The 23,577-nt window shown below is 41.3% G+C and overlaps 1 protein-coding gene across 4 annotated transcripts in view; it reads right to left on the bottom strand.

Annotated features, from left to right (window-relative positions):
* Positions 1-1,442: 1,442 nt before the first annotated feature.
* The window catches only part of wasf1 (WASP family member 1), a 54,344-nt gene continuing 32,209 nt past the window's right edge, over positions 1,443-23,577 (bottom strand). For 2 of the 4 annotated variants that reach the window (XM_051408441.1, XM_051408442.1), the window contains exons 4-11: positions 22,329-22,482; positions 19,085-19,202; positions 13,124-13,207; positions 8,490-8,546; positions 7,457-7,620; positions 5,788-5,967; positions 3,435-4,006; positions 1,443-3,236 (exon numbers count right to left, since the gene is read on the bottom strand). In XM_051408441.1, the coding sequence (XP_051264401.1) occupies positions 3,079-3,236; positions 3,435-4,006; positions 5,788-5,967; positions 7,457-7,620; positions 8,490-8,546; positions 13,124-13,207; positions 19,085-19,202; positions 22,329-22,482 (1,487 nt within the window). In that variant the 3' untranslated portion in view covers positions 1,443-3,078. The remainder of the gene's footprint in view (positions 3,237-3,434; positions 4,007-5,787; positions 5,968-7,456; positions 7,621-8,489; positions 8,547-13,123; positions 13,208-19,084; positions 19,203-22,328; positions 22,483-23,577) is intronic. The other 2 variants (XM_051408444.1, XM_051408443.1) reach the window with 2 other exon arrangements.

The following is a 23,577-nucleotide window of genomic DNA, read 5'->3' as shown; positions in this document are numbered from 1 at the left end:
CTCCTGTTTTGAGAGAGACGACTGAAGGAGGGAGGTGAGAGAAGACAAGAAGAGTGAAAAGAGGGAGGAAACTGGGAAAAAATATGTATAAGTGAGAATGAGACGAGAGAGAAATAAGAATAGAACGAGGTGAGAGTCAAGGTGCGATGACACATGAAAACTGTGAACTTTTATTTTCAACCTGCAGTCTTTGTCGACATCTAACACACAGCATCTGGGGCTGTTTCTGTCAGGATGGCTCTCCCACAGGTCAATCCCTCAGAACTCCAGGGTCGTGTTCTTCATACATGGATAAGTGGGTTAGCTTTATTTTATTGTTACTGGTTTGACATAAGCCCGGATCTTTCAGCTCCTCAAAGCCGGAGCTGTAGCTGTTCAGTTAGGCGGATCATGGTGAAGACATTTTAAGCCTCATATATGAACTCATTTCCAACATACAAATGACCTCTTAAATATTAAATTGAAAATACATTGACATTATTTAATGAGTATAAGCTAGATGAGAAACGTAGGTTACCAGTACGGACTCTACATGATGAAGTACACAATTAAATGAAACCGGAACCGATCCAAATTTTGCTTTTACAGTCCTTAACTAAATGTTTCTGTTAGATGAATGGAGTCAGACAAAAAGGCATTTAAATATGACATTATGGCGATGATTTGCCATTTGTACCCTACATTTTATGAAATGTAATTGAATCATAAATAAAGACAGGACTTTTCTTTAAACTACTCCAAGACAACCTGCTCATCCAGATACAATTATCCTCCTAATTCTCTATCACTATTAACTGTCCAATAAGGGCAAAAATGCCCAAAAAATATTGTTAAAAGAAAATCAAGAAGCACTTTAGTCATTCCGACTGAAATGAACAGTTTCTCATAAACTAGAACTTTAGATATTAAATTGTATAAAATGTTCAGCAACAAATCTTACTTTAGATTTTTATGTAAAACTGAATTGATCTGGAATTATTTGTTTCCATCAAACTGTATAGAATTTATACGAATGATGGCTGCATTGATCTAATAATAAACATCATGTTGATGTCATGGTATTCAAAAACTAAATAAGGAGTGGCTCTGAACAGATTTGTTTCTTTATCACTCCAGATATTTAACCATTTATTGTGAAAATTAAATTGTGGCAACACAAACAGTGACTGATTTTGATGATTCTTTAGTATAATTTCCATGTTCTTATCTACTACATCATATCTACAACATGAATTCAGCTGGTTCCTACAACAAAAGGAGCAATTCACGTCTACAGCTGACTTTGTATTTGGAGGTTTATGATCTTGCTGTATGTGTAAAAGCCTGTACTTTAGCAGGCTGGAGCTTAATGACCTGTTGCTCAGTCATCCACAAATAAAGAACACATCGGCTCGGCTGAGGGGATGAGACAAACTCAGCTCAACAACAACAAACCCATAACATTTAGGGCTGAAACATAACATTAGATTTTTATTAATTCAAGCAAACTGTTACAGTCAACAGTTACATAAGTTACATGGTATACAGTATTGATCTAATCTTATTCTTTTTTAAACCAGGGTTTCTGTCCCTCCGTCCCTTTTTCCCCCAAACATAGAAACAGCAAATTCATACAAGCGCAGGCAAGTAAGTAGTAACAGCACAATACATTCATCAACTCAACGATACGTTTTGTACGAACAGTAAGGCAAGTAGAAGAAAGAACGAACGAACAAACGGAAAAGGATGGCAGACATTTTCTTTGAAATGAGCCAAAACAAGGCATAATGTATCCTTTCCTTTCAGGCCTCAAAAGGCAAAATAAAAATCACAAAATCTTTTGAACAAGCGTTGCTGCTGTAGAACCGAACGAGGTAAGGCTTCTCGTTAGTGGGCAGGTACACAGTAAAGGGGGATCTGAGGGAAAAGCTGCCTTCATTGGTGTTGAGTGGTTTTACCTGGTGTTGGTCAGACTCTCATTATCACGGGTACCTTCTCAAAATTCTAAGTTTTCCTCGGCACGCTGAATATTCATCAGGGACAATAAGAGAGGCAGGAAATCTGATGTACGTCTACAGCATCTAATCACTTCCAGTGTCCATTTCTATGGCAAACAACTTGAGAAAAGGGTGGCAGCTCAATATGCTAAAAACCAATGGCTCAGTGTTTCTCTTTGACATTGCCTGATGTCAACATGAGCGTACGTGGCTCCTCAGAACCCGGACAGACAAAAAAAAGCTCAATCTCTTGGCATACATTTCCCTGGAGTAAAAGTTAGATGTAAGTGGATGGATATGCACACGTGTGGCCAAATCAGCCATATGCTCCCCCTTCGTCATTTTCAACCGTACGGCAATCATCACATGACATACCAACACAATCTTTTGCTTGTTCTAAGTGGTAAAGTCAGTCCTGATAAGAGAGAAAACAAAATACAACCCAGCTGGTGTCCACACTGAGTGACTGTTCATGTAGTGGTCAGTATCAGCAACTACTGGCCTGTTAAAACCGCAAATGTTTCATCAGAAATAAAGGTAAATAAAAGACGATAAAATAAAACAGCATTCATTCAATGCCGTGTTCAGCCACCAGGTGGCAAAACGGTGCTGAGAACTAAGGATAAATGCAACATGCCTTCATTTTTTCCTTTTCTATTTTCTAGGTTTTTTTTTTATTACATCGACGTACAGATAAGAAACAAAAACAAGTGGTTCTTCAAAAAAGTTATTTTCATGTATAACAAGAGTAAACATGAGGGATTTCGTCACAAGAAATCCAGCAGAAACAAGGTCGTGTGGTAGTGCAGAAAAGAATGAATGCAAAAAACTTCTCTTGGAACACTAGAGACAGACGAGAGCGACGTGGAGATTTCTCCTCCGAACACAAACCACAACGAGACGGAGATATGACGAGATAAAAAAGCTCGACAGAGGAGAAGTGGGCAACAACGATGTTTTGCTTCTTTCCAGAGTAGAAAGACTCTTTGATGGTGAGGTGTGGAGTGCAGGGTTTGGGTTGGGAGGAGGAGGGGGGGGCACCTGAACACGTTTGTCCTCCGCCACCAACACTGCTTTTTTTTTTATATCCCAATGATCGCCATCACTCCATCCAGTCTCCTTCGTCAAACTCAGACTCGTCCTCGGAGTCGGAGTACTCCACGGCGATGCGTCGTGACAGGATGGTGGCCACATCGTTGCCAACGCGCTCGTGCTTAGCCTCTTGCTCTCGCTGCTCCTCCACTTTGCGCAGCTGTATGCCTGGAGTGGGAACAATCAGCAACAGGCAGGGAAAGACTTTAGTTTATGACAAATTTCTCTGTTAGGTATTTCAAATAGCTGTAATTTTATAGATCTGATGTATCAAATTTTGGCCTCTGAAAAAGCATACAAAGACTAAACTGTGAGCTTTACTCTCCTGGGGAAGTTCTCACAAATTTCTGGTGAAACATGACCCACCTTTTCTGATAGCTTCCAACAGGACACTGCGTGCATCGCTGATGGGTGGCAGATTGGTTGGATGGTGCCTCTTGCTCCCCACATCGTGGAGGGTGTGGGGCGGCGGGGAGGCCATGGCTCCTGCTGAGGGGAAGGCCGGCACAGGTGGCGGGCCTGACGGACAGGGCGAGGAGCTCCGTGCTCCGGGGAGGGGCAGAGGAGGGGGCGGCGGTGGAGGAGGCAGGATGGTGCCGTCCGACTGGGTCCCAGAGCCCATGGGTTGGCCCCTGTCCAGGACCTGTTGGAGACGGGCCGGGGAGGAGGAGTGGAGGGGAGGTGCCACAGGTGGAGGGGCCGGGTGGAGCACCCCTGGGGCGATCTGGAGAGGAGCAGGGGGAGGCGGAATGGCTGGGAGCTGCTGCTGGACCGGTAGAGGTGGAATGGGAGGAGGAGGGGTGCCCCGCATGCCTGTGGAGGGTAACGGGGGTGGTGGAGGGGGAAGAGGGGGAGGTGGTGGAGGAGGAGTGTTGGAGTTGAAGCCTGCTGTCCGCGCTGGAGACTGGGGTCTGCTGTCGGAAAAACCTGAACTGGAACTGGAGTGTAGAAGAGAGAGGGACAGAAAAGGAGGTCATGATGGAGAACTACAGTGCTGAAAAGAGACGAATAATAACTAGAAAGGAAATAAATCATACATGTCATCTTACACGTTTCCTTATTGTACTTATGTACTAATTTACTGCAATACAAGACCAACATCATGATCATCTACATGAACCATCAGCTGGTGACGATGCTGACAGTTTGCCTGAGACATGCATGCATGTATTTAAGACCACTTTTATAAGATTCTTGTTCTTAAACAACTCATTAAGTCGGCTGCAAACGCTGTCTTCAACCAACTCGTGAAGCTAATGATAGCTTAATTAGCTGGCTAGCTGATAAAATCTGCCAGCAACAGTTGTCTTTCTAGACGGCCAAATCGACACCTCTGTCTGAAATTAAGCATACTTAATTACAAACGTAGCAACAGTAACTTAGCTTATTGAAAGTGTTGCTGAAGATTTATATGTGTATGCTCTGTTTTGCTCAATAAAAATCTAAAAATTAGGAACTAGATTAGTTCAGACAAACAATTTCAGCAGGTCATCAGGCTCAGCTGCTGCACACCTTAAATTGATTTTCTACAAAGACTGACACTAGTGTAACTAATCATACACACAGTAGCTTGCAGTGTTGTCAGAGAGGTTTAGATGTTTGGATAGAGTGATGATGCCCCTGTAGGGGGTCCTTAACGCTGCCACCAGCCCCAATAGAAATTCTATTCTATTGGTCATAATCTGATGCTGAAGCTTTGTGGGTGGATGGAGCCAGTATCCAGACATTGCAACACAAAGACAGACATGTTCTCAATCAATTTTCTTCTTACGGAGAAAATTGCTGCAGATAAAAAGAGAAAGAAGGGTGAGGAAAATAAAGTGTTGAGTATTTGCCTCGGATTTAGCAATAGCTACTTCACGTGCTACATTAAATATGGGGACGGGGTAAAGTGAGAAAATGATCTCAATGACTTTAAAAAGGAAGAAAGAGCAGAAGGTCAGGAAAAAACTGACGCGTAGAAGTAAATACACTCAGGCGACAGACGAATATGGGGATGGAAAGAGTTTGCGGGTAAATAGGAGAAGATAGCTGCAAAAATCAGTGAGATATTTCTCTGGGGCTGCAGGCAAAGCTTTAATCATTCCCTCTGATCTCTCCATCCCTTCAAACAGTGACATATGCGGCAAAAAAGTGTGCAGCAGAAAAACAACCTGTAATACGCTCAGTGGCCTTAACACTTTATTGATCCTGCCCTTCTCCGAGCCGTTTGTTTTTTTTCCCTCCTTCATCTTTGGTCCACAAAACCCCCATCTATCCATCCATCTAGCACTCCACCCATCCCTTCTTCTCTGGGTATTTCTGCTCAGCTCTAACAGAGCGAAAAATCCTCGTCCTCTCGCAGAATAAATACTCACAAGAAAAGAAAAGTAATGGAATGCCACTCACTACTACCAATTGATCCATAAGAGAGAGGGGGAGAGAGGGGGAAAAAAGGAGATAAGAAAAACAAACAAACCAAAGAGACGGGGATGGGATGTGCGCTGCTTGTAAATCAGACACAAGGTGAAATAGTGTTTGCAAATAATTCTTCACACTTGAACCTCCTTGGAGCATCAGATGAGCAGGATTAACTTTTTCAGTCAGGTAAGTTGGAAATCAGAGCCACAGTAACTCTCTGGCAAGCAAATGGAACTATCGCTATTGATAAAACTTTGACTAAAGGTTTTTTTCCGAGGGGGCATGAAATTGAGGTTATTGTGTTGTCTTCCTGTCCCACCTGATCACAGAGGGTGGCTTGATCTCTCCCAGTGGGTGCATGAGGGGTGGAGGCGGTGGAGGGTCGTGGGGCCGTGAATACATTCTGTCCCCGGTACGGTTCAGCAGCTCGTTCATCTGGGTGTAGGGCAGCGCCGCCAGCGAGAAGGGCCCGTCCAAATGTTCCATGTACAAGGGAGCCCTGAGCAGAGAGATACGTTTTCATTTTCTCACTTTGTTTGGATCAACTTTGAATTTCCCTCGCTGAATTTTTTCATTTAGAGTCTACGGTCATATTCAATGGTATTCTCCCCCTTGTGAAAGAAAAAATCCTGCACACTGTTGATAGCTCTGACAGAAAAGTCCTAGATTCATCTGAATCATGTTTAAAGGAACATCCAGTATTTCACACGGGAAAAAAAAGAAGCAAAGATGTCAGAAAAGTGGTTAAAAAATGAATATGATTTTGCGTAGCAGAGCTGTGAGTTTTTTCTTCTTTCTTATCCTGTAAATCATCTTAGAGGATGAAGATGATTTAAACTCAGGTTGGGAACTATTATAATCGACAACAATACTGGTTCTGTATCAGCAAAGTCATGGTTGTAAATATTCCTGATCTCCTGATGTCTTCTAGAAGTGGACACAGGGTGCAACAGTCTACTTACTTTAAATCAACAAAATGTGTAAATATCTGTCAAGAAAACTAGTTTTTCTGAAAGCAGCTCGTAATCAACTGTGCTAAAAGTTAAAGTGAAACTAAAAATAGTCCAAAATTCAGAGCTGAAGATGAGAGGCAATTAGGAAACAAACAACAAGTTTTGAAACACGTTCAAGCTTACTGAAATTATTTAACATTTAACATTTAACATTTAACAACACTCTGAACAGTTAAAATAATAAAATTAGACATGACACAATGTTTTCTATAGTGAGTCTGTGGACGCAGCATCTGATATTTGAGCCGAGGAAAAATTAAATAAAATACTGAAAGTAGTATCATATGTGCCTGCATCACACAGGTCAAGGCTAAAAGGATTGAGTTACTCCTTGACAATTCAATTAATCTGCTTCTTTTTAAATAGCTTGCACCAGTTTTGTATTTGTTTTATTTGTGAGTGTCAGTACTGCTGGGCTGCTCTCAGGGTCCAGGCCAGTCCACACTGCTATTTGGTCATGATGTGAAGGAGTCCTTCCTCATCAATACTTGGAGAAAAGATTTTAAGTCAGCTATTCATGGCACTGACAAATCAAAGAAAACCAGCAATTTGCATAAAATCTTTTGTTATTAATCACATTGACTGGCAGGGAAATGACTGAATATGAATGGCATTTGAAGCTTTGAGGCACAATAAATGCAATCACGACTGTGAGGAACCTTAATCATCGCTGTTGTAGCTAAATTGCAAGAACTCATTCTGTGGAGTGAGCACAATTTATTTTTGTAGACTGAGTGATTGCATCCTGCTGACACATCAGTGTTTATCCAATCAGTATTAGAAGGTGTAGTTGTATATTCTGTATGGTTACCAGGGTGTATGTGCATGTTAGCCATCATTTGACACATGCTGGTAATAGATATGTTGACTTTCCATATGCCTAAAAGCAGACCTAAAAATGTTTGTCTCTAAGAGTTTTGGCCTAGTTACAACTCTGGGATGCGTGATAAATACTGGACAGCCACTTTCACGTACCTGTTGTCGTGGTAACCTGCAGATCCGTTGGCCTCTCGATGTTTGTCGTCAGGTATGTCTTGGGCGAGCTCTGCACCCAGTGCCAGTTTCTGCCACTCCTTCTTGCGATCGTGCGGCGCCCGCGGTACCTTCTCCGGCTCCGGTGGACGGTCTATCGCCTTCAGCTTTGGTAGGGAGGGGATGATGGTGATGATGATGATGATGATGATGATGATGATGATGATGTGGGAAGAAATGGTTAGAGGGAAGAGGAAGATGTGGGAGGTGGTGAGAATCAAAATAAAAAAAGAAGAAAGGAGATGAGAAGGAGAGAGGAGGAGAGAAAATATAACACATTAGCTGCTGTGAAATAAATCTAATATGTCATCTTATAAGACAAAGCAAACTGCCTGTTAGCCACTAAAACAACAGGCAAGGGTGAGATTTGCAGTCAGAGATTTATAAGTAAAAAGAGAAATGTGAGTAAAAGAAGCATTTTATGACTGTTCACACACAATTAGATCCAAACTTTAAACATGAATCTAAGTTGCCCCCTCTGGCTATTTATACTCTGCTGCTACACCCTCTTTATTTAACTGTACACAAGCCACATAAATATCCAAATACAAAAACCTCCCTCTTTAACAACTCACCTTTATTTTACATAACAGCTACTGTCAAAACATCTTTGTGCGATTTCTAAACGTCTTAAGCTAGGTGATAAGGACTTTTTGAAATACACAGTGTACTGAATTAACTCTTAGACGTTTAAGAAAAAACTGTCGTACAAATTTGGGAACAGGGAGTGCTCATTGACCAAAATTATCATACAAGTATATGTTTTTACTGAAGTATGAAAATCAGAAAATAGTAATAAAATAACAATTTGAAAAGGATTTTACATATTTACTCCACTGACAAACAGCACTCCCTGCCTCCCAGACTTTAGCATGACTGACTTTCAACACACACGGTTGTAAAGAAACTGAGCAGCGAGCTGCTGTAGCAGAAATCACACACAGTGTTTTGAAATAATTGCTGTATTTTCACATACCTGCCCTGGAAGGTCTAAGTACCTATAGACCTGATCATACATGCGGGGGTCCTGCAACTATAAGAACAAAAACAAAAACCACAAGAGAAGCACCGGGGGTGAGGGGAGGGGGGTTCAAAAAAATCAACACGGCACAGGATTGAGCACAACACCGCTGCACACAGTCAACAGGGACAAAAACAGAGTGGGCGGTGAGAAAAGGTGGGACAAAAGGGGAAAGGGGAAAGGGGAAAAGAAAAGTGCTGTTAAACAGAAAATGACAACGTGCGCAGCTCAGGGGACGTCACAATGCAGGTAGGACGCAGCGGCCACACACACACACACACACACACACACACACACACACACACACACACACACACACACACACACACACAAACACACAACACACAGAGTCGAGTGCAAACAGAAAGAAGACTGAGGTAGAAAGAGAGGGATCTCACTGGAATGGGAGGACAAACTACATAGGTGTGTTTCTACATGTGGTGAAAAAAACAACTTTTAAACCTACAACAACAGCTCACTGAAGAATGACATGCAAAAACAAACGCGCACACACACACATATACACACACACACACATGCTCGAGTCAACTCAAAAAATATACACAACAGGTTATAGCACAAGAACACTAAAATGAAGAACGGAGCATTTCACAGTTCAGCTAAATACTGATTTGCATGAAAGCACTTTCTCAATTAGTTTAGTTATCCTGAGCCACTTTATACATTCATATTGAAAAATAATATGCAATCCTGACATAAACAATTCAATTAAAAACACATTTTCTACCTTTATAGGCAAATACTTCTAAGCATAGGCCGGTGTTATTCTATATTTGTCTTTCTGTCAACAAATCCCATGAAAAGACCAAAACCAGAAATGTGTCAGTGATACTTTCGGACTTCCTTCGCCTTCCTGTGGCACTCCTCTGGTTTCAAACAGGTTACAAGTTCATAGTTTCATTTTTTTTTTTAAAGGACTTAATAGTCTTCTAAAACAGCTGGGCACTCTAAATTTGAGCAAACGTTATTCAGACAGGAGTAAGTAGCGTCTTTGTTTTCAGTTGCGGATTAAGTGGGGGATTCAGACTAAATATACCCCTACCTTAAAACAACACAAGCTGTTTAAAGTGAATGGTTTGTAATAATCACTGACAAGATTTTACAACTCTGGAAAGTTATCAGGGCGGCTAATATTTTATTATTCGACACAACAATCATGAGGTAAACTTAGTTTACTTATGCAGGGTCAAGTCCGTCTGAACAGTATTTACAGGACGTATGTGGGATTCATTTAAAATCAAAACTACAGTGCCCCTGTTTTTTGTATTGAAATGAAGGAATGTGTCACTGATGGGTTTTTATGCTACACAGACAACACTTGTCAGTAGGATCAATTCATTTTGGATTTTAGTCTTTTTATGGGATTTGCTGATAATAAGAAAGATACAGAATATCGCCAGACTTATCCTTTATATGTGGGTCATTATAGTCAGGAACAAAGCAAGCTGTAGTACGGTGTGGGTGAAACTGAAACCATTCTAAAAACTGCCTTTACACAGACACATAACATTTTCCCCCTGTTGGCTTTCTGGCTTCTGAAGAATCAAACAATTATTGCAATCCTATTTCTACTAGCAGAAGCACCATACAGTTTGTTTGTGAGGCCTCTGAAACTCAGCCTGTGACACTGGGACTCTACATTAAATCCAAAACTAATTGATTTACTTTATGTCACTTAGATCCTCCAGGGTGGATGCTGCTTATTCAATAACTGTATATGTGTGTGTGTGTGTGTGTGTGTGTGTGTGTGTGTGTGTGTGTGTGTGTGTGTGTGTGTGTGTGTGTGTGTCAAATGAAACATGCTGCTCTGACAGGCAGCTGATTCAACACACAACACGGGTTGTGGACAGCATCTCCTCTGGTTTGGCTAAATGATGTTGATTCTGTCCGTCCACTACTCCACTGCAGCCGGGCCACTGAGAGCGAGCATGGAAATAAATCCTAATGGTAATGCACATTGATTAGGTTCTGATTCATCATGGCCCATTACCCCTGATGAGGCATTGGCTGAGTGGTCGCCCCTGTGCTCAAACACACACACACACTGAACTGACAACCAGCCTCCTCTGCAGCTGCACGCTTACATATCTGGACTGACAAACTGAAAATCATTTATTCCAAACATGAGACAGCAATACATCCTGACAACACTGTCTGCTGAGGCTGAAGAAGCTGCATCGGAAGGTCAAATATTTTAACTTATCGCGCTCTGCCATTTTCCAAACTGAGCCGAGCCTCTAAAATTCAGCTGCAATTTCAATCGGGAAGATTAGTTTTAGTCTGCCTAACCTCTGACTTCCTGAAAGGTTTGCAGTCATCATGTCTTAAAGAATATTAAAAGAAACATTGTAGGGCACAAAAAAAGTGTGCATACTGCAATACTACTCCGTATTTTTTTATAGACTATTATTATGGGGATTTTGGCTTTTATTGTTATTACAATGAGGAGTATCAGGAAGGACAGGTGGCAGACAGATTAAAGGCAAGAAATCATAGGTTAAGAGCTAGAGTCAGAGACATAACGCCAGCAGACAACCATCTGTTGTCAGAGAGCATCCCAGAGTGATGGTTTTTAATGCAGCGACGTGAATGAGAACACAGTCTGGAAAAAAATCAGAGTAAACAACGGAGGGAGGCACACTGTGTTTGTATATGAGAGAAAATGAGAAACAGCGCATCTATCTGTGTGTGTGTGTGTGTGTGTGTGTGTGTGTGTGTGTGTGTGTGTTTGTGTGCATGCACGTGTTTGTCACAGCCGTTATAGATGTAGCTAATTTAAGAGGGCTGTGGTGCCTCTGCTAGGTCGTCATCCTTCATCTGAATGGACTGGTACTGGCAGAGCAAGTGTCGCTGTGTGTAAGCACTGCGAGTGTGTTTTAGTGTGTGTAATACAGCAGTTATAGATTTATGTTATGTAAAGAATTAATTCTCACGTGGAACATATTCATTTTTGTGTGTGTGTGTGTGTACCTGTGTGTCTCTGTATGTTTGTATGAATGTTCAATGTGATGGACTCAGCAGAACTGCAGCTATGTTACTGGGTAAATAACCCCCACAGGGAGGCCCTGCAGAGGCACATGGCACTGGACCACCCTGCTGCTGACAATAACACAAACCTCTCACACAATACACATACACACTACTGCTGCTGCTGATCTACTGGATTTGGGTTGTACAGACTTATACAGTAATTATTTATGGATATTGTACTAACCAATGTAATAAAATAATCAGTGTACAATTAAAATCTTTAAAATTAATTTAAAAAATATTGGGTGTGCAGTCTCTTGCATTGCAATATTCTGATATTCTGCAGTAGCACGAAGCCTCATGGCAATATTAAATATGTTTGGCGAGCAAGCTACAAAATTGAAAAAGGCTCTAATCAAGAGCAGCATGTTGAATGCCAAAAGTGGCAGAAAAACAAATGTGGATCTGTATGAGTTGATGTATGTAACAAGGAGGAAGACATCTCTGATCAAATGTGTCAAAAAAAAAGTGTTAGTTTAAACACTAAACAAATGCCAGCGAAGCAAACACGTCATCCAAAGAGGGCTCCCCTTCCAAAGAAACGTGCAGTTAAACCCAAAATCCCAATCACCGAGCATATGACCACTCTGAGTTGTCTTGCTGTTAGTGAAGTGTTTTCTCCATGGCTGTGTCCCAAATTCCTTTCTTTTATAGCATCCTCTCCTACTTCATAGATACTAAAGTGTAGTGTGGCCAAAAGACATTGTGAGCGACAGGCATTTAACTTTATTTGGTATTTTTAAAATGATGTACCATTTAATTCCAAGAGTGGCTGGGACTAAATATGCATGAATAAATGAATTAATAAATGAATAATTAAACAAACTTCCACGACGGCTAATGCATTGACTTGCAGTTTGCAGCGTGTATTGATCACAGATGTCTGCATACATGGTACTCTTCTCCATTAGTGCCAACCAGTTAACCTTCCGTTGGAATTTAATATATGGTAATGCTGCATTCATGTCATATGGGAATTACAATAATTACAGGATTTTTAAATGGCATTTCTGACTTGATGCTTCTTAATACAGTAAAATGGAGGCGCCTCATGTCAGCCTGTCTGACGTTCAAGGCGATTAAACGCAGTAGAGAGTAATTATTAACACTTTTTTTAATCTCTACCACCCATCCCATATGACATGAACGCAGCAAAAGACGAACTGTTAGTTTTAAAACTCTCTAATTGAATAAAACTGCACGTAAGAACTTGTCAGACATCTAGTCAAAGTTTCTAAGGCTAAAAACATTTAGGGGGGAATCAAATGTAGTCCAACAATTTTCAGTTTTTTGGAAGATTACTGATAAAACATGTTTAGTGTCAAGGACTCCTAGTCTCCTATCCCTAGAGTAGAACTGGGATGCAGTCAGGGCAGGTAAATACTCGAGGGTGGTTAGTAACAGGGTGGAAGTGACCTTGTCCAGAGCAAACCAGAGGGTGAGTGGATAGATAGAGGGGGCAGAAGGAGGGAGGGCTGCAGGCTACCGCGTGGGAAGCAGATGCTCTGGCGGAGGGGGGAGAGGGGAGAAGGTCTTACCTCTGGGGGAGTGAGGAAGGGAGGAGGGGTTTCAGAGAGGACTCTTATGAGGCCATTGGGACACACAAGATAAGGCATTTCCAGCTGCATAGAGTCAGACAGAGTTAGACCAGGATTCAGGAGAGAGAATGTAAAGCAAAGGTTGAGAGGAACAAAGACAGAAGAAAAGAGATCCTAAAACAGTATTTTTTCTACCATGGCACAATTCTGGGTCACTATCTCATTTACTACAAAATACCAAACATATATTTATATTCATAGCTGTTTCAATTCATATGAAATCTTTTTTTTCTTCTAATGCAAGTCAGTCTTAAGAAGCTGAGTTCACACACTGTATATAGGCAGAAGAAAAGGGGAGCAAAGGCACACTTGTTCTAAACCTGTCCAACCTCACTTTCATTTGGTGCAATGACAAGCTAACAAAGGCAATGACAAGCTACAAAGGGAGCACAATTAGGAGTGCTATTAGCAAGATTCCTAAATAAAAGTGTTACACCATGTGACACGCCGCACCCTCTAAATCTAGTCTGACAGCGCGTCTTTATTGTGTATGAAAACGTGACTGCAATGTCATGGCAAAGCATGTCCTTAAACGTCACGTGACTTTGTTCATTAAAAGTTGACCAGTAAGAAATGTAGAACATACGAAACTGTTGTGAATACATTTCTTTGCTTACATGCAAATTGCTGCTTTAATGAGGTGTTTGCAAAGACTCTAAATCACGTTGAGCATATTTCTCAATCCTCATGTGTAAAAAGGTGCTGCTGAAGCAAAAAATCTGCAGTTGAAATTACAATCATTAGAGAGCTCCCCTCTGGTCAGCTGCCTGGTTGTAACTGTGTTGTGGACTAGGCAGGCTGAAATAATCAACATGCATATTATATTGCAAAAAAGACAATGAAATCGGTAAACATGACTTTTTACTCAAATATGTGCTTAATACACTGCTATACTCATGATAGTTGAAGCCACTGTTGACAAAGCATAATGACGAAAGGTCAACATCTAACATGAAATCAATTTCTCTATTTTCATGCGCTACAATGTCTGAGCAATAAAGAATCTGCACATTCAGCTCCAGCAATGTTCGCCGCAGTCTGGATGAAAATCATTCATGTTTTTGTGCAGGAACTCACAGGACCCCACCAGAGGTGAACTGTGCCTAGCCACACACAAAAAGCCCAGTGTGTCTGTGCTGACAGTGGAGAAGCCTTGGATGTGTGCAGCTGCTGTGGCCCGTAGCAGGGCACTGTTCAGGGTGTCAGTCTCGGTCCATCTCTGCGTCTCACTGCTCCAAGCCTGCTATCTTGAATGGACAGGGTAGTTGCCATGACAACCGCAGCAAGGGTGGGTAAAAAGGATTGTGTGGTTTTTATGGGGGGGGGCAACTTAACATTGGAAATGTATTGATGGAGACGTGATGCTCTTTGCTTACTGCTACTGTATGTATCTTTGGAATAAGAATGTACATGGGCAAACATTTTCTTGGCATTTCATGGTATTTACAGCTGATTTTGGCTCAAGAGTTCTCACACACACTGTTTGCACTGTTGGTGACTCTTCAAACATTCATACAAGCTTGGATATCTTGCACAACTCAAATGAGTAGAGTATACTCATTTTTTCTGAGCTGTCGTCATAAAATATTGATGAAAAGTGGTCTGTAACCACAACCGTGCACACAGCTGATATTTTTACAGATAACTCAAAAACATCTAAAACTGTAAATCCCCTCAAGACCATCACGTGTGGCTAAACTCAACAGCCTTTCACAAGTATGAGGTTGAAATGACTAACAAAAAACAAGAAGAAAAGTTGTGTTCTTTTGTTATTTTTAATTTTCATGCTCTGAGGACAGATAACAGACAGTTTGGCTAACAGCCTTCTTAATTATAGGTACAAACCTGCACACACACAAGAGGATTATTTGGGTGTCCCATGAGCATAGCAAGTAAAAATAACAAAAAAGCTTTTTGTCTTAATTGGTGAGTGGACCATAATTATCTCCCTCTAATTTAAGGCCTAGTAGTGATTTGATATGTTGACTCTTCACAATTTAATCAGGGGAGAGTTTCTGTGACAATGTAGAAAATACTTTTGGATACCCACTGGTTTTAATGAGGACTAGCAGCAGTATATATATTTTTCAGACTAGAACAAATCCAGAAAATATTTCCCTACTTCCGGACAAGTGAATAAAATAGAATAAAATAGGCAGAAATTTAAATGTCAATATATTCCATTATGATGATAAAGCATTTGCAGCTGCTTGTGCCTGTGAGTGCTATAATGAGACGTAGGAGTAGGAGTGGCAAAGCCAAAGGGGCTTCTCCACAGGGGATCCAGACGCTAGGGACAAACCTCGATGTACTGTGGACTGATCTCAAAGAGAGGCAGCAATGCTCTCTTTTTCCTCTTGCCAACTTTCTCTGTCAGTGTTTCTTCTGCTTCTTTTCTCCCAAGTCCCCTTTCACTCTCTCGGTCTCTCTCTGACAGGCTCAGCACATAGTCTAGTGCTAATCCACTGAGGGTGAGGCTAACACAGGAGCTAATGAGATTAGGACACTGTAGGCTTCTTTTCCCTTCTCTCTGCCCTGTGCTGCATTTCATTTATCACTGACTGCTAATCTGTGTGGGCTTGTGTGTAATGCATTGTGTAAATAATGTTTTAGACTAACTATTAGTAATGTGAATCGGTAAGAAAATTAATACAAGACAAATACTGTGCATGACAGTCTCACCATTTCTGCTCACTCTTTTTGTCAGGTACCAATTTCCAGATTTCCGTTTTGGTAGTGAAGAATTCAGTCGACATTTTGGTTTTAAACATTCACGTGGTTCCTCTGCATTTACTTTTAACCATCTCTTTTAACACTCACACGTCAAATTCACATCTTTACTCTGCCATGAATGAATCATCCAGGCTTTTAAAAGGATGTCTCAAACTGTAAGGAGCCTTTTTACTTTTCACTTTTACATGCAACTTTGATTTCCCCAACCGTCCATGAGGAGATACATCACTCTGAATTTCAAACCTCATAACACAGATGTATTTTCTGTGATGTTTGACACAATCCAGAACGCCGACACTCAACATGCGGAAAAGTAAAGGCTGCTTAGAAACTGGATCTATTTTAGTTGAATAAATCTCTCAAATACTATTGGAAAAGACATATTACACATCTATACACTTGTATTCTTAATACTGAATCAGTTGTATCTGTCTGTATTGCGACAGTCCTCACCGGCATTTCGCGCACTCAGTCATTCAATCTGCTCTTTCGACACCCACGGCTAAAATATTTGATTTTCTGTCTTTCCTCTGTGGTGAAAGAAGAAACTTTGACCTGAACCTATGAACTGGGTCTGCCCGAACACCAGCTGGAGTCAATTGCTTTTGCTACTCACTGGAAGGCATCCAAACCTCTTTTTCAGTGAATTCAAGGAGGGATGTCTTTAGAAAAACTTTTAAAGAGCCAGAAACACAAGGCTAGAGTTCCCTAAAGGCTAACTTTGGTATTTTTCTATTCCATTTTCCTAGTTTTTGTGTGTCTAATGACTAAAGAGGATAACAATCTTTGAAATGGTCCAGTATTGAGCAAGAGGGCTGCAGCCGGCCAGTTTCAAAAATTGGATGCAACGTAATTCTTATGGGCAATTGATGGTTGAAAAATACCAAAATTACCCTTTGAGACAAGACATAACCTCAGTTTATAAAACATTAAATCCTGGCTGCCATCGTAATATTGTGATGATCATATTATGTTTTTCATTTACAGTGTTTTGTTGGCCATGTGAATGAAACAGGGCAAAATGTGATAAAAGACTGAATTATATCAGGTTTTGTTTTCGACATTTTAAGCAAATTTCATTGCATTTAACATCAATTTCACACTTTTACTTGTAATTTTCCATACACGTGCCACATCGTGATTTATTTTAAGCTACAAATGTTCTAAGTAGTCTGAGTATTATAATATTTAATTTCAACCATTTTTCCAATGCCCAGCTGTAATAATAATATAAAGTTGCAGGGAAAAAAGTAAGATGAGCTGGGGAGAAAGAGTGAAGACTGAATGACAGACTTAGAGGAGGAGAGAAAGTGAGAGAGGAGAGCTGGAACCTTTTCTGTCACGGAACAAAATGCCACTGTCAGATAGCGTCATACTGACTGACAGGTGGCACAGCCTGTCAGGTCCTCGACACAGCAGCTGCATGGTCGATCAGGGTCGATTTAGATCTTTTTAAGCATTTGTCTGTGCATATCCAGGCCTGTGTGTGTGTCTTGTTTGTGTGCGAGTTCAACAATTGTAATGGCTATTATGACATTTTGTTTTAGAAGATTGGAGGTAAAGAATCAAAGTGATATCTGTAATTTTCTGGTGAAGTAATACGGTAGCGTACAAAGGTATACGTAGTTCAACAAACACACACACTTCATTAACACCATCATGACTGAGTGATGATGCGGCTGAACCACTAAAACAATCTGAGATTTACACACAAAATTTCACCCATCTGATTGTACATATGTGTATGTGTGTGTATAACTAAATCATCCCTCACCCGTTCAATGGCTGCTTCTGCATGCTCGCCATAGACACACACACATATCCTCTTCACACTTTATTTGCTCTGATCTTCATTCTGACCATTTATCCGCCATGATGGTTACACAACAAATATGTGTGCGTAATTCCTCTAATCCATCCTGCCTCTCCCTGTGAATGTCCTCTAGGCCTTTCCATGGGGTCTGTCTAACTGCCAGTGTGGTGAAGAGGGAAATGAACGTGGCTTTACAAGCTGAGCCCACCCGGGGCTTTAATTAGAATGAAATCATTGGAATGAGCTTTGGCTACAAGCGCTCATATCAACCTAACCCTCTGAAGCAAATAAGGTCTATCTACTGTTGTATATTAGCTTTGTGTTTCATTTTACACTTCTGTGTTCTCTATGTTCATTACGCTATAACTGTATAAAGGTGATGAATACTAAACTATAGCACCAACCACAAATAAATATCCTTAAATTGACTCCAACTCTCTCCATCCCGGCTCACCATCCATCCCTGACTAATTCTTGGCTAAACTCGCCCTCTGTCTGCACCATTCCCATCATCATTAAAAACCTCATAACCAACAAATTATATCTTCTTCATTCACATGAACCCTCAGCAAAAAATCACTCTCCTTATTCTTCATTGATGTGACTGTAATAAGCTTTGATTGACTGAGAGGGGGAGCACGCCCTGCTTCCCACGCAGGCAAAATGCAAGCTGGTGCTGATTAGAGCTCCTGATGCTGAGGGTGTGAAACCCCTCTTTTTTGAGAAGGGGGCCACAGCTCTGCAATTGATGTGGGACAGGGGCTTTCCATGGACGTGCAAGAGCCCTTTCATTTAATTTGTGCATGTCTGTGAGTATAAAAATCCAACATCAGAATGCATGTGCGTGTGTGTATGTGTATAACGCTTCCTCATGAGGTTACATGTGTGTGAGCTTGTTTGTGCAGAGGGAGAGAGGTGACGCACAGTGCGGGGGCAAGTGAACAGCAGATGCTCCCATTAATTAGATGTAATGATCACACAAGTAATAACTAAGAGGGTTGGCTGGAGGAAGAGTTGATTAATCTCTGAGTGGTGGCTAATTAATGTATTAGACTACATGGTACGAAGCCAGGCCTGTGAATCTATCAGTGACTCAGCCTGTCAGTTTATTCAAGCAGGACACATCAATCTGTATCTGTGGAGACTACAGGAAGCCTCTCTCATTTCTCTCACTACGTCGTCTTCCTACTCGCTAACCTCACTGTTCGTGTCCTCACAGCCACACTGCTCATCACAAACACCTTGATCTCCTTCAGCAGCCAGAGAATCAGTGAAGTCTCCAATTGTTGCACGAAACGAGAGCACACTGTACTGCGTGCTGCGTGGATCCTGTTCTTGTGATTGTTCAGACATACCTTCTGTTTCCGCCTCTCCTTCCTCTTGTCCTCTGTGTCCTGCAGCATCTTCTCTCTCCACAGGTCAAAAAAGTAGGATGGATTGGTGTAGAACTTCAGACCCTCCTTTCCATCGTCCCTGGATGGACAAAAGAAATCCAGAAATCTTGTTACATTTTGGTTTGGAGAAGTAGTTTTCTTTCTTTGCGAAGCTAAATTAAAAAACATCACATAAATCTAATGAGAAAAATGTGCAATGTCTAGAAATATTTTTTTAATAATTCCAATATGATTTGGAATATCGTGTTGACTTGTGCATCACACAAAACAAGACATTTTAAGACGACATCTTTGGCTCTGAAAAAGCAATTATTACTGAATGATTTTCTGTCGTTGGACTGATCAATAAACCAACTGATCGTTTCAGCTACACATAAACAACAGTCTGACAAGGGAAGTGGAGGCACAAACCTATACTGTACTACAAATAGGCACTTTCCTCATTCACCGTCGGTCCCTTAAAATGCAGCAGGCCGTTGCCACCGAATTTCAACAACCCTGATGAACGGAGCGTGGGGGGGGAATATTTGATAATAATCATTCTTCTTTCCTGTGTCCTGCCCTTGCCTGTCTTCGTCTGCTGTTCTTCAAGAAATCATATCTGTTTACCATTTGAATAATAGCTCCTGTGTTATCATTTATTCCCTCTTAACACTGCTTCGCTCTCTGTCTTTATCATTCGCATTATAAAAGCTTTTGTTGTCACTGTTTGCCTTCCTGATGACAGGAAACAAAAAAAGACTTCTGACAGGAACAGGTAGTTATCACATCAAAAGGTCCCTCTTGACAAGGAAATTATCATACACCCAAAACGCCCACACACACTGTCCAGAAATGTCATTTCATATCAATATGGGAATAAGCCTCGTAAATTGCCCTGCTGATGTCTTTCTCTTCTTTCTTAGCGGCTTCCAAATGTCCTTTTTTTCCGTGTCCGGTCTGTGTTGACCAATCAGTAACATCCAGCAGTGAAAGATTGTAGATTGCAACTAACTTGCTTCACCCTCTTTTTCCTAACCCCAAACACTGAACCCCAAATTGCTCCCGACGCTGTGACATCGGTCTGTGAGTGTGCATGAATAAGATTAGTTTGTTTCTGATGAGCAGGTCAATTTGCATGCCAGCCTCTGCCATCAGTGTGTAAATGGGTGTGAATGGGTGAATGTGACATGTAGTGTAAAGAGCTTTGAGTGGTCAGAAGTCTAGTCCATTAACCATCCATTAATTAATTAACCATCTCACTGATCTCTCTCCTTTGTTTTTCTTTCTGCAAAACTAGCACAGACATACTCAAACACGTGGTGAAAACAGCTTAGTAATCTCTTCTGAATGTCTATCGTTTCCGAACATGGCTGAAGGCAAAAGAGGGTTTTTCAGGTCAGTTTTTGAAGTATCTGCTGTATCCTGACCATTCAGTGGTCCTGACTTGAACTTATAGGTAGCTGCCTTCATGCAGTGCCGGCCACGTTTTGGGAGGCAATTATTTGATGATGACACCGATAAGGGCAAGAACACACAACATGAAAAGGAAAAGCTTCAAAAGGCAAGAGTGGAAAGTTTAATGATATGCAACACAACAAAGGGAAGAAAATAAAATTCAACAATGGGATAAAGCAAGGGTGGAGAGAGAGCTACTGTAGTGTGTGTGTGCATTGCGGGTAGTGTTTGACTGTTGGTGTAGATCATTATGCGTGGCATTCACTCTGTGTATATTTGAGGCGGGTGGTTGTGTGTGTGTGTGTGTGTGTGTGTGTGTGTGTGTGTGTGTGTGTGTGTGTGTGTGTGTGTGTGTGTTTGTGTGTGTATGGGAGATAGAAGGAGAGAGAGAGCATAGCAGCTGTGCTCTGAGTGGATCTGAGAAATAACAGCCTGGGGAGGTGTCCCAGGGAGCCTCCTGGTGTGATGTGAGGAGAGGAGAGGAGACGGGAGGAGACGAAAGCAGAGGAGAGGAAACGAGAGGCAAGGAGAGGTGCATAGAGAAGAACAAAATGAGGAGAGGAGAGGGGAGTGGCAGCCCTAATATTAATACATACACATCTACCGCTCCTTCTCTCATGGACAAACCAGTAGAGAGGTTACTCCAGGATGGGTGATTCCAGCCTTAGGCCTACAATACCCATATTTATATAACTCAACTATCACAAATAAAAAAAATAATCTGAATAAAAACTGACATGAAACAAGACATTTAGAGTAACGTTGGGAAATAAGGGATGTATTGCACACATCCACCCCTGCCTTTCGCTTGGTCTAAGCCCTGCCAAAGCCCAGAGGTTAAAAACACACCCACGACAGGTTTAAATACCACGGCCTACACCTGCACCTGTCTCCCTACAGTGCATGTGTACGCATACAAAATAATAAGATTGTGTTTGAGCTGTAACCTTCTCAAACTGGCTTGGTCAAAGTGACAGTATTACACAGAGATGGGTCATGTGAGATGCTCAAGGAGAAGGAAAAAAAATGGAGCGAGAGGCAAAAAAAAAAGAAGAAGCGAGAAAGCAGCTGGGTGAGAAGGCCAAGTAAAAGGGACGGGAGTGCTGGCCAGCAGAGCTTTTTATGGATTATTCATCTTCAGATGACTTCCTCTATCGCTCTGCTCACCCAGCTCAAACTCAAGAGCTAAGAGAGATGCCTGGTAGCATGCAGATAATAATATGCCAACCAACCAAGGTGCACAAGCAAGTGTTTCAATATATGCAAAATTAAACTTTGTATCCATTTGAGGTTGTCTTTTCTCTGTGCATTATTGGTTATGCTTAATAAAAGCTTATATAGTGGCAGGCAAAAGTATAATGCACAAGAACGTATGGCCATTTAGGTACTTTTGTGCTAACACAGCAGGGCGCAATGAGTCTCTCTTTATGCCTATCAATAAAATACTAATGTATTTATTTTTCCCCATACTCCAGGCTGAGAAGAGTGGAAAAAGACAAATATATGTAAAGGTTGATGAAGTTAGCATCATGCTGGGCTCAGGAAAAGGGCTGTAATTAAAGAGAACCACTTGTAGGTAATGTCAGGATTTTCTTAAAGAATGGAACAATAGCAATTCCCCATCCTACTCTATTGTAGTGGCATAATTTCACCTGCAAAATGCAGTAAAATGCACTGACCATTAGCATACAGTCCACTTCAAAACAACATACCCACTCAAACCACAGACTGCTTTTCATAAAGTAAGTGAAACAGGCTGGATTCAGACCTGTAGGATGAGAGGATGTTGAGCGGTGGCGGCTGCTCGCATGTCTGGAAGGTCTCCTGCAGTGGGATGGGCAGCGACTTGCGGTCAAACAGCTGCTGGTCCTGAATAGTGGAACTCCTGAAAGCCTTCCTCATGGTGATGTCCTGAAGAGACACTGAGGAAGAGATGGAAGGATGGAGAAGAAAGAAAAGAGAGAGGTTTTTACAGTTATTAAAATCAGGGTATTTGAGAAATATGCTATTGTTTGTATGTTTGCCAAATATGTGACCAGAAAGATAGATAGAGAAGAAATGATCACTTTAAGACGTATGCTTGTTGCTCTTTGGCGGTACTTCCCCGACAGACTCTCTGTCTCTCTGATGAATACAATAATGAACATTTGGCTCCATCCCATCATTATCATCAGCAAAATTGACATCATCTCTCAAACAGTCACAATCAACGTTACTGAGATATAAACCTACAATAAACCACGAATCATCTTACCTTGGGCTAACACTACATTGTTGTCCTAATTGGCTAATTTCAATTCCCCCCAAAGCAAATCCACACGTGACGACGAAGCTAAGCCGGGCTAGGCTAGGCTAAAGCCGACCGTTAGAAGGAGGCTGTGGGAATAATTGCCCTTCTTTCATACAGGAACTGCTGACATTTTCGGAGGGCAAAAGAATAACAGAAGAAAATCAATGCTGCACAGCTGAAGCTTTCAGAAAAACAGGTTAGTGAAATAGCTGGGGGGAAGAAGGAACACAACCACACTAATGCTATCCCTCAATGTGGTCCAGGCCAAGTAGAAAACAAGTCTTGGAAAGAAATCCAGAGCGTTGCAACCAGATCTGAATTATACATGAGGGAATGACAAATGGATACACTTTACTGCTGCCCAGGGGAAGACTGAGAAAGTCATGTGGCATACAGAAAGTATTATTACAGTTATTTTCTACCACACACAGAGAACAATATGACACCATAGAATCCAATACTAAACCTAATACCCAAAACATACAGTAAGTAGATCTCCTTTAAGGCAAACAAATGGAACAACTGAGTTATCAAGACAGCTGTTGAATGTTTGTCTTAGTTGAATGGGACAAAGTTATTTACTATAAAAGGCCCAGAAAGGACCAACTAGCCCAATCGGATCTCCTATACTGCAGCAATGGGTAATGACTTCCACAGACTCTCACTATAGTAAAGGGCCAGCCACCTGAGGCACTGAAGTATCATTATTAACAAGCACTTATCAGTG

The sequence above is a fragment of the Dicentrarchus labrax genome, unplaced genomic scaffold (assembly GCF_905237075.1).
Source record: "Dicentrarchus labrax unplaced genomic scaffold, dlabrax2021, whole genome shotgun sequence".
NCBI classification, from domain to species: Eukaryota; Metazoa; Chordata; class Actinopteri; family Moronidae; genus Dicentrarchus; species Dicentrarchus labrax.
Note: the sequence above shows the minus strand (reverse complement) of the source record. Positions and strands in the feature narration are given on the sequence as shown.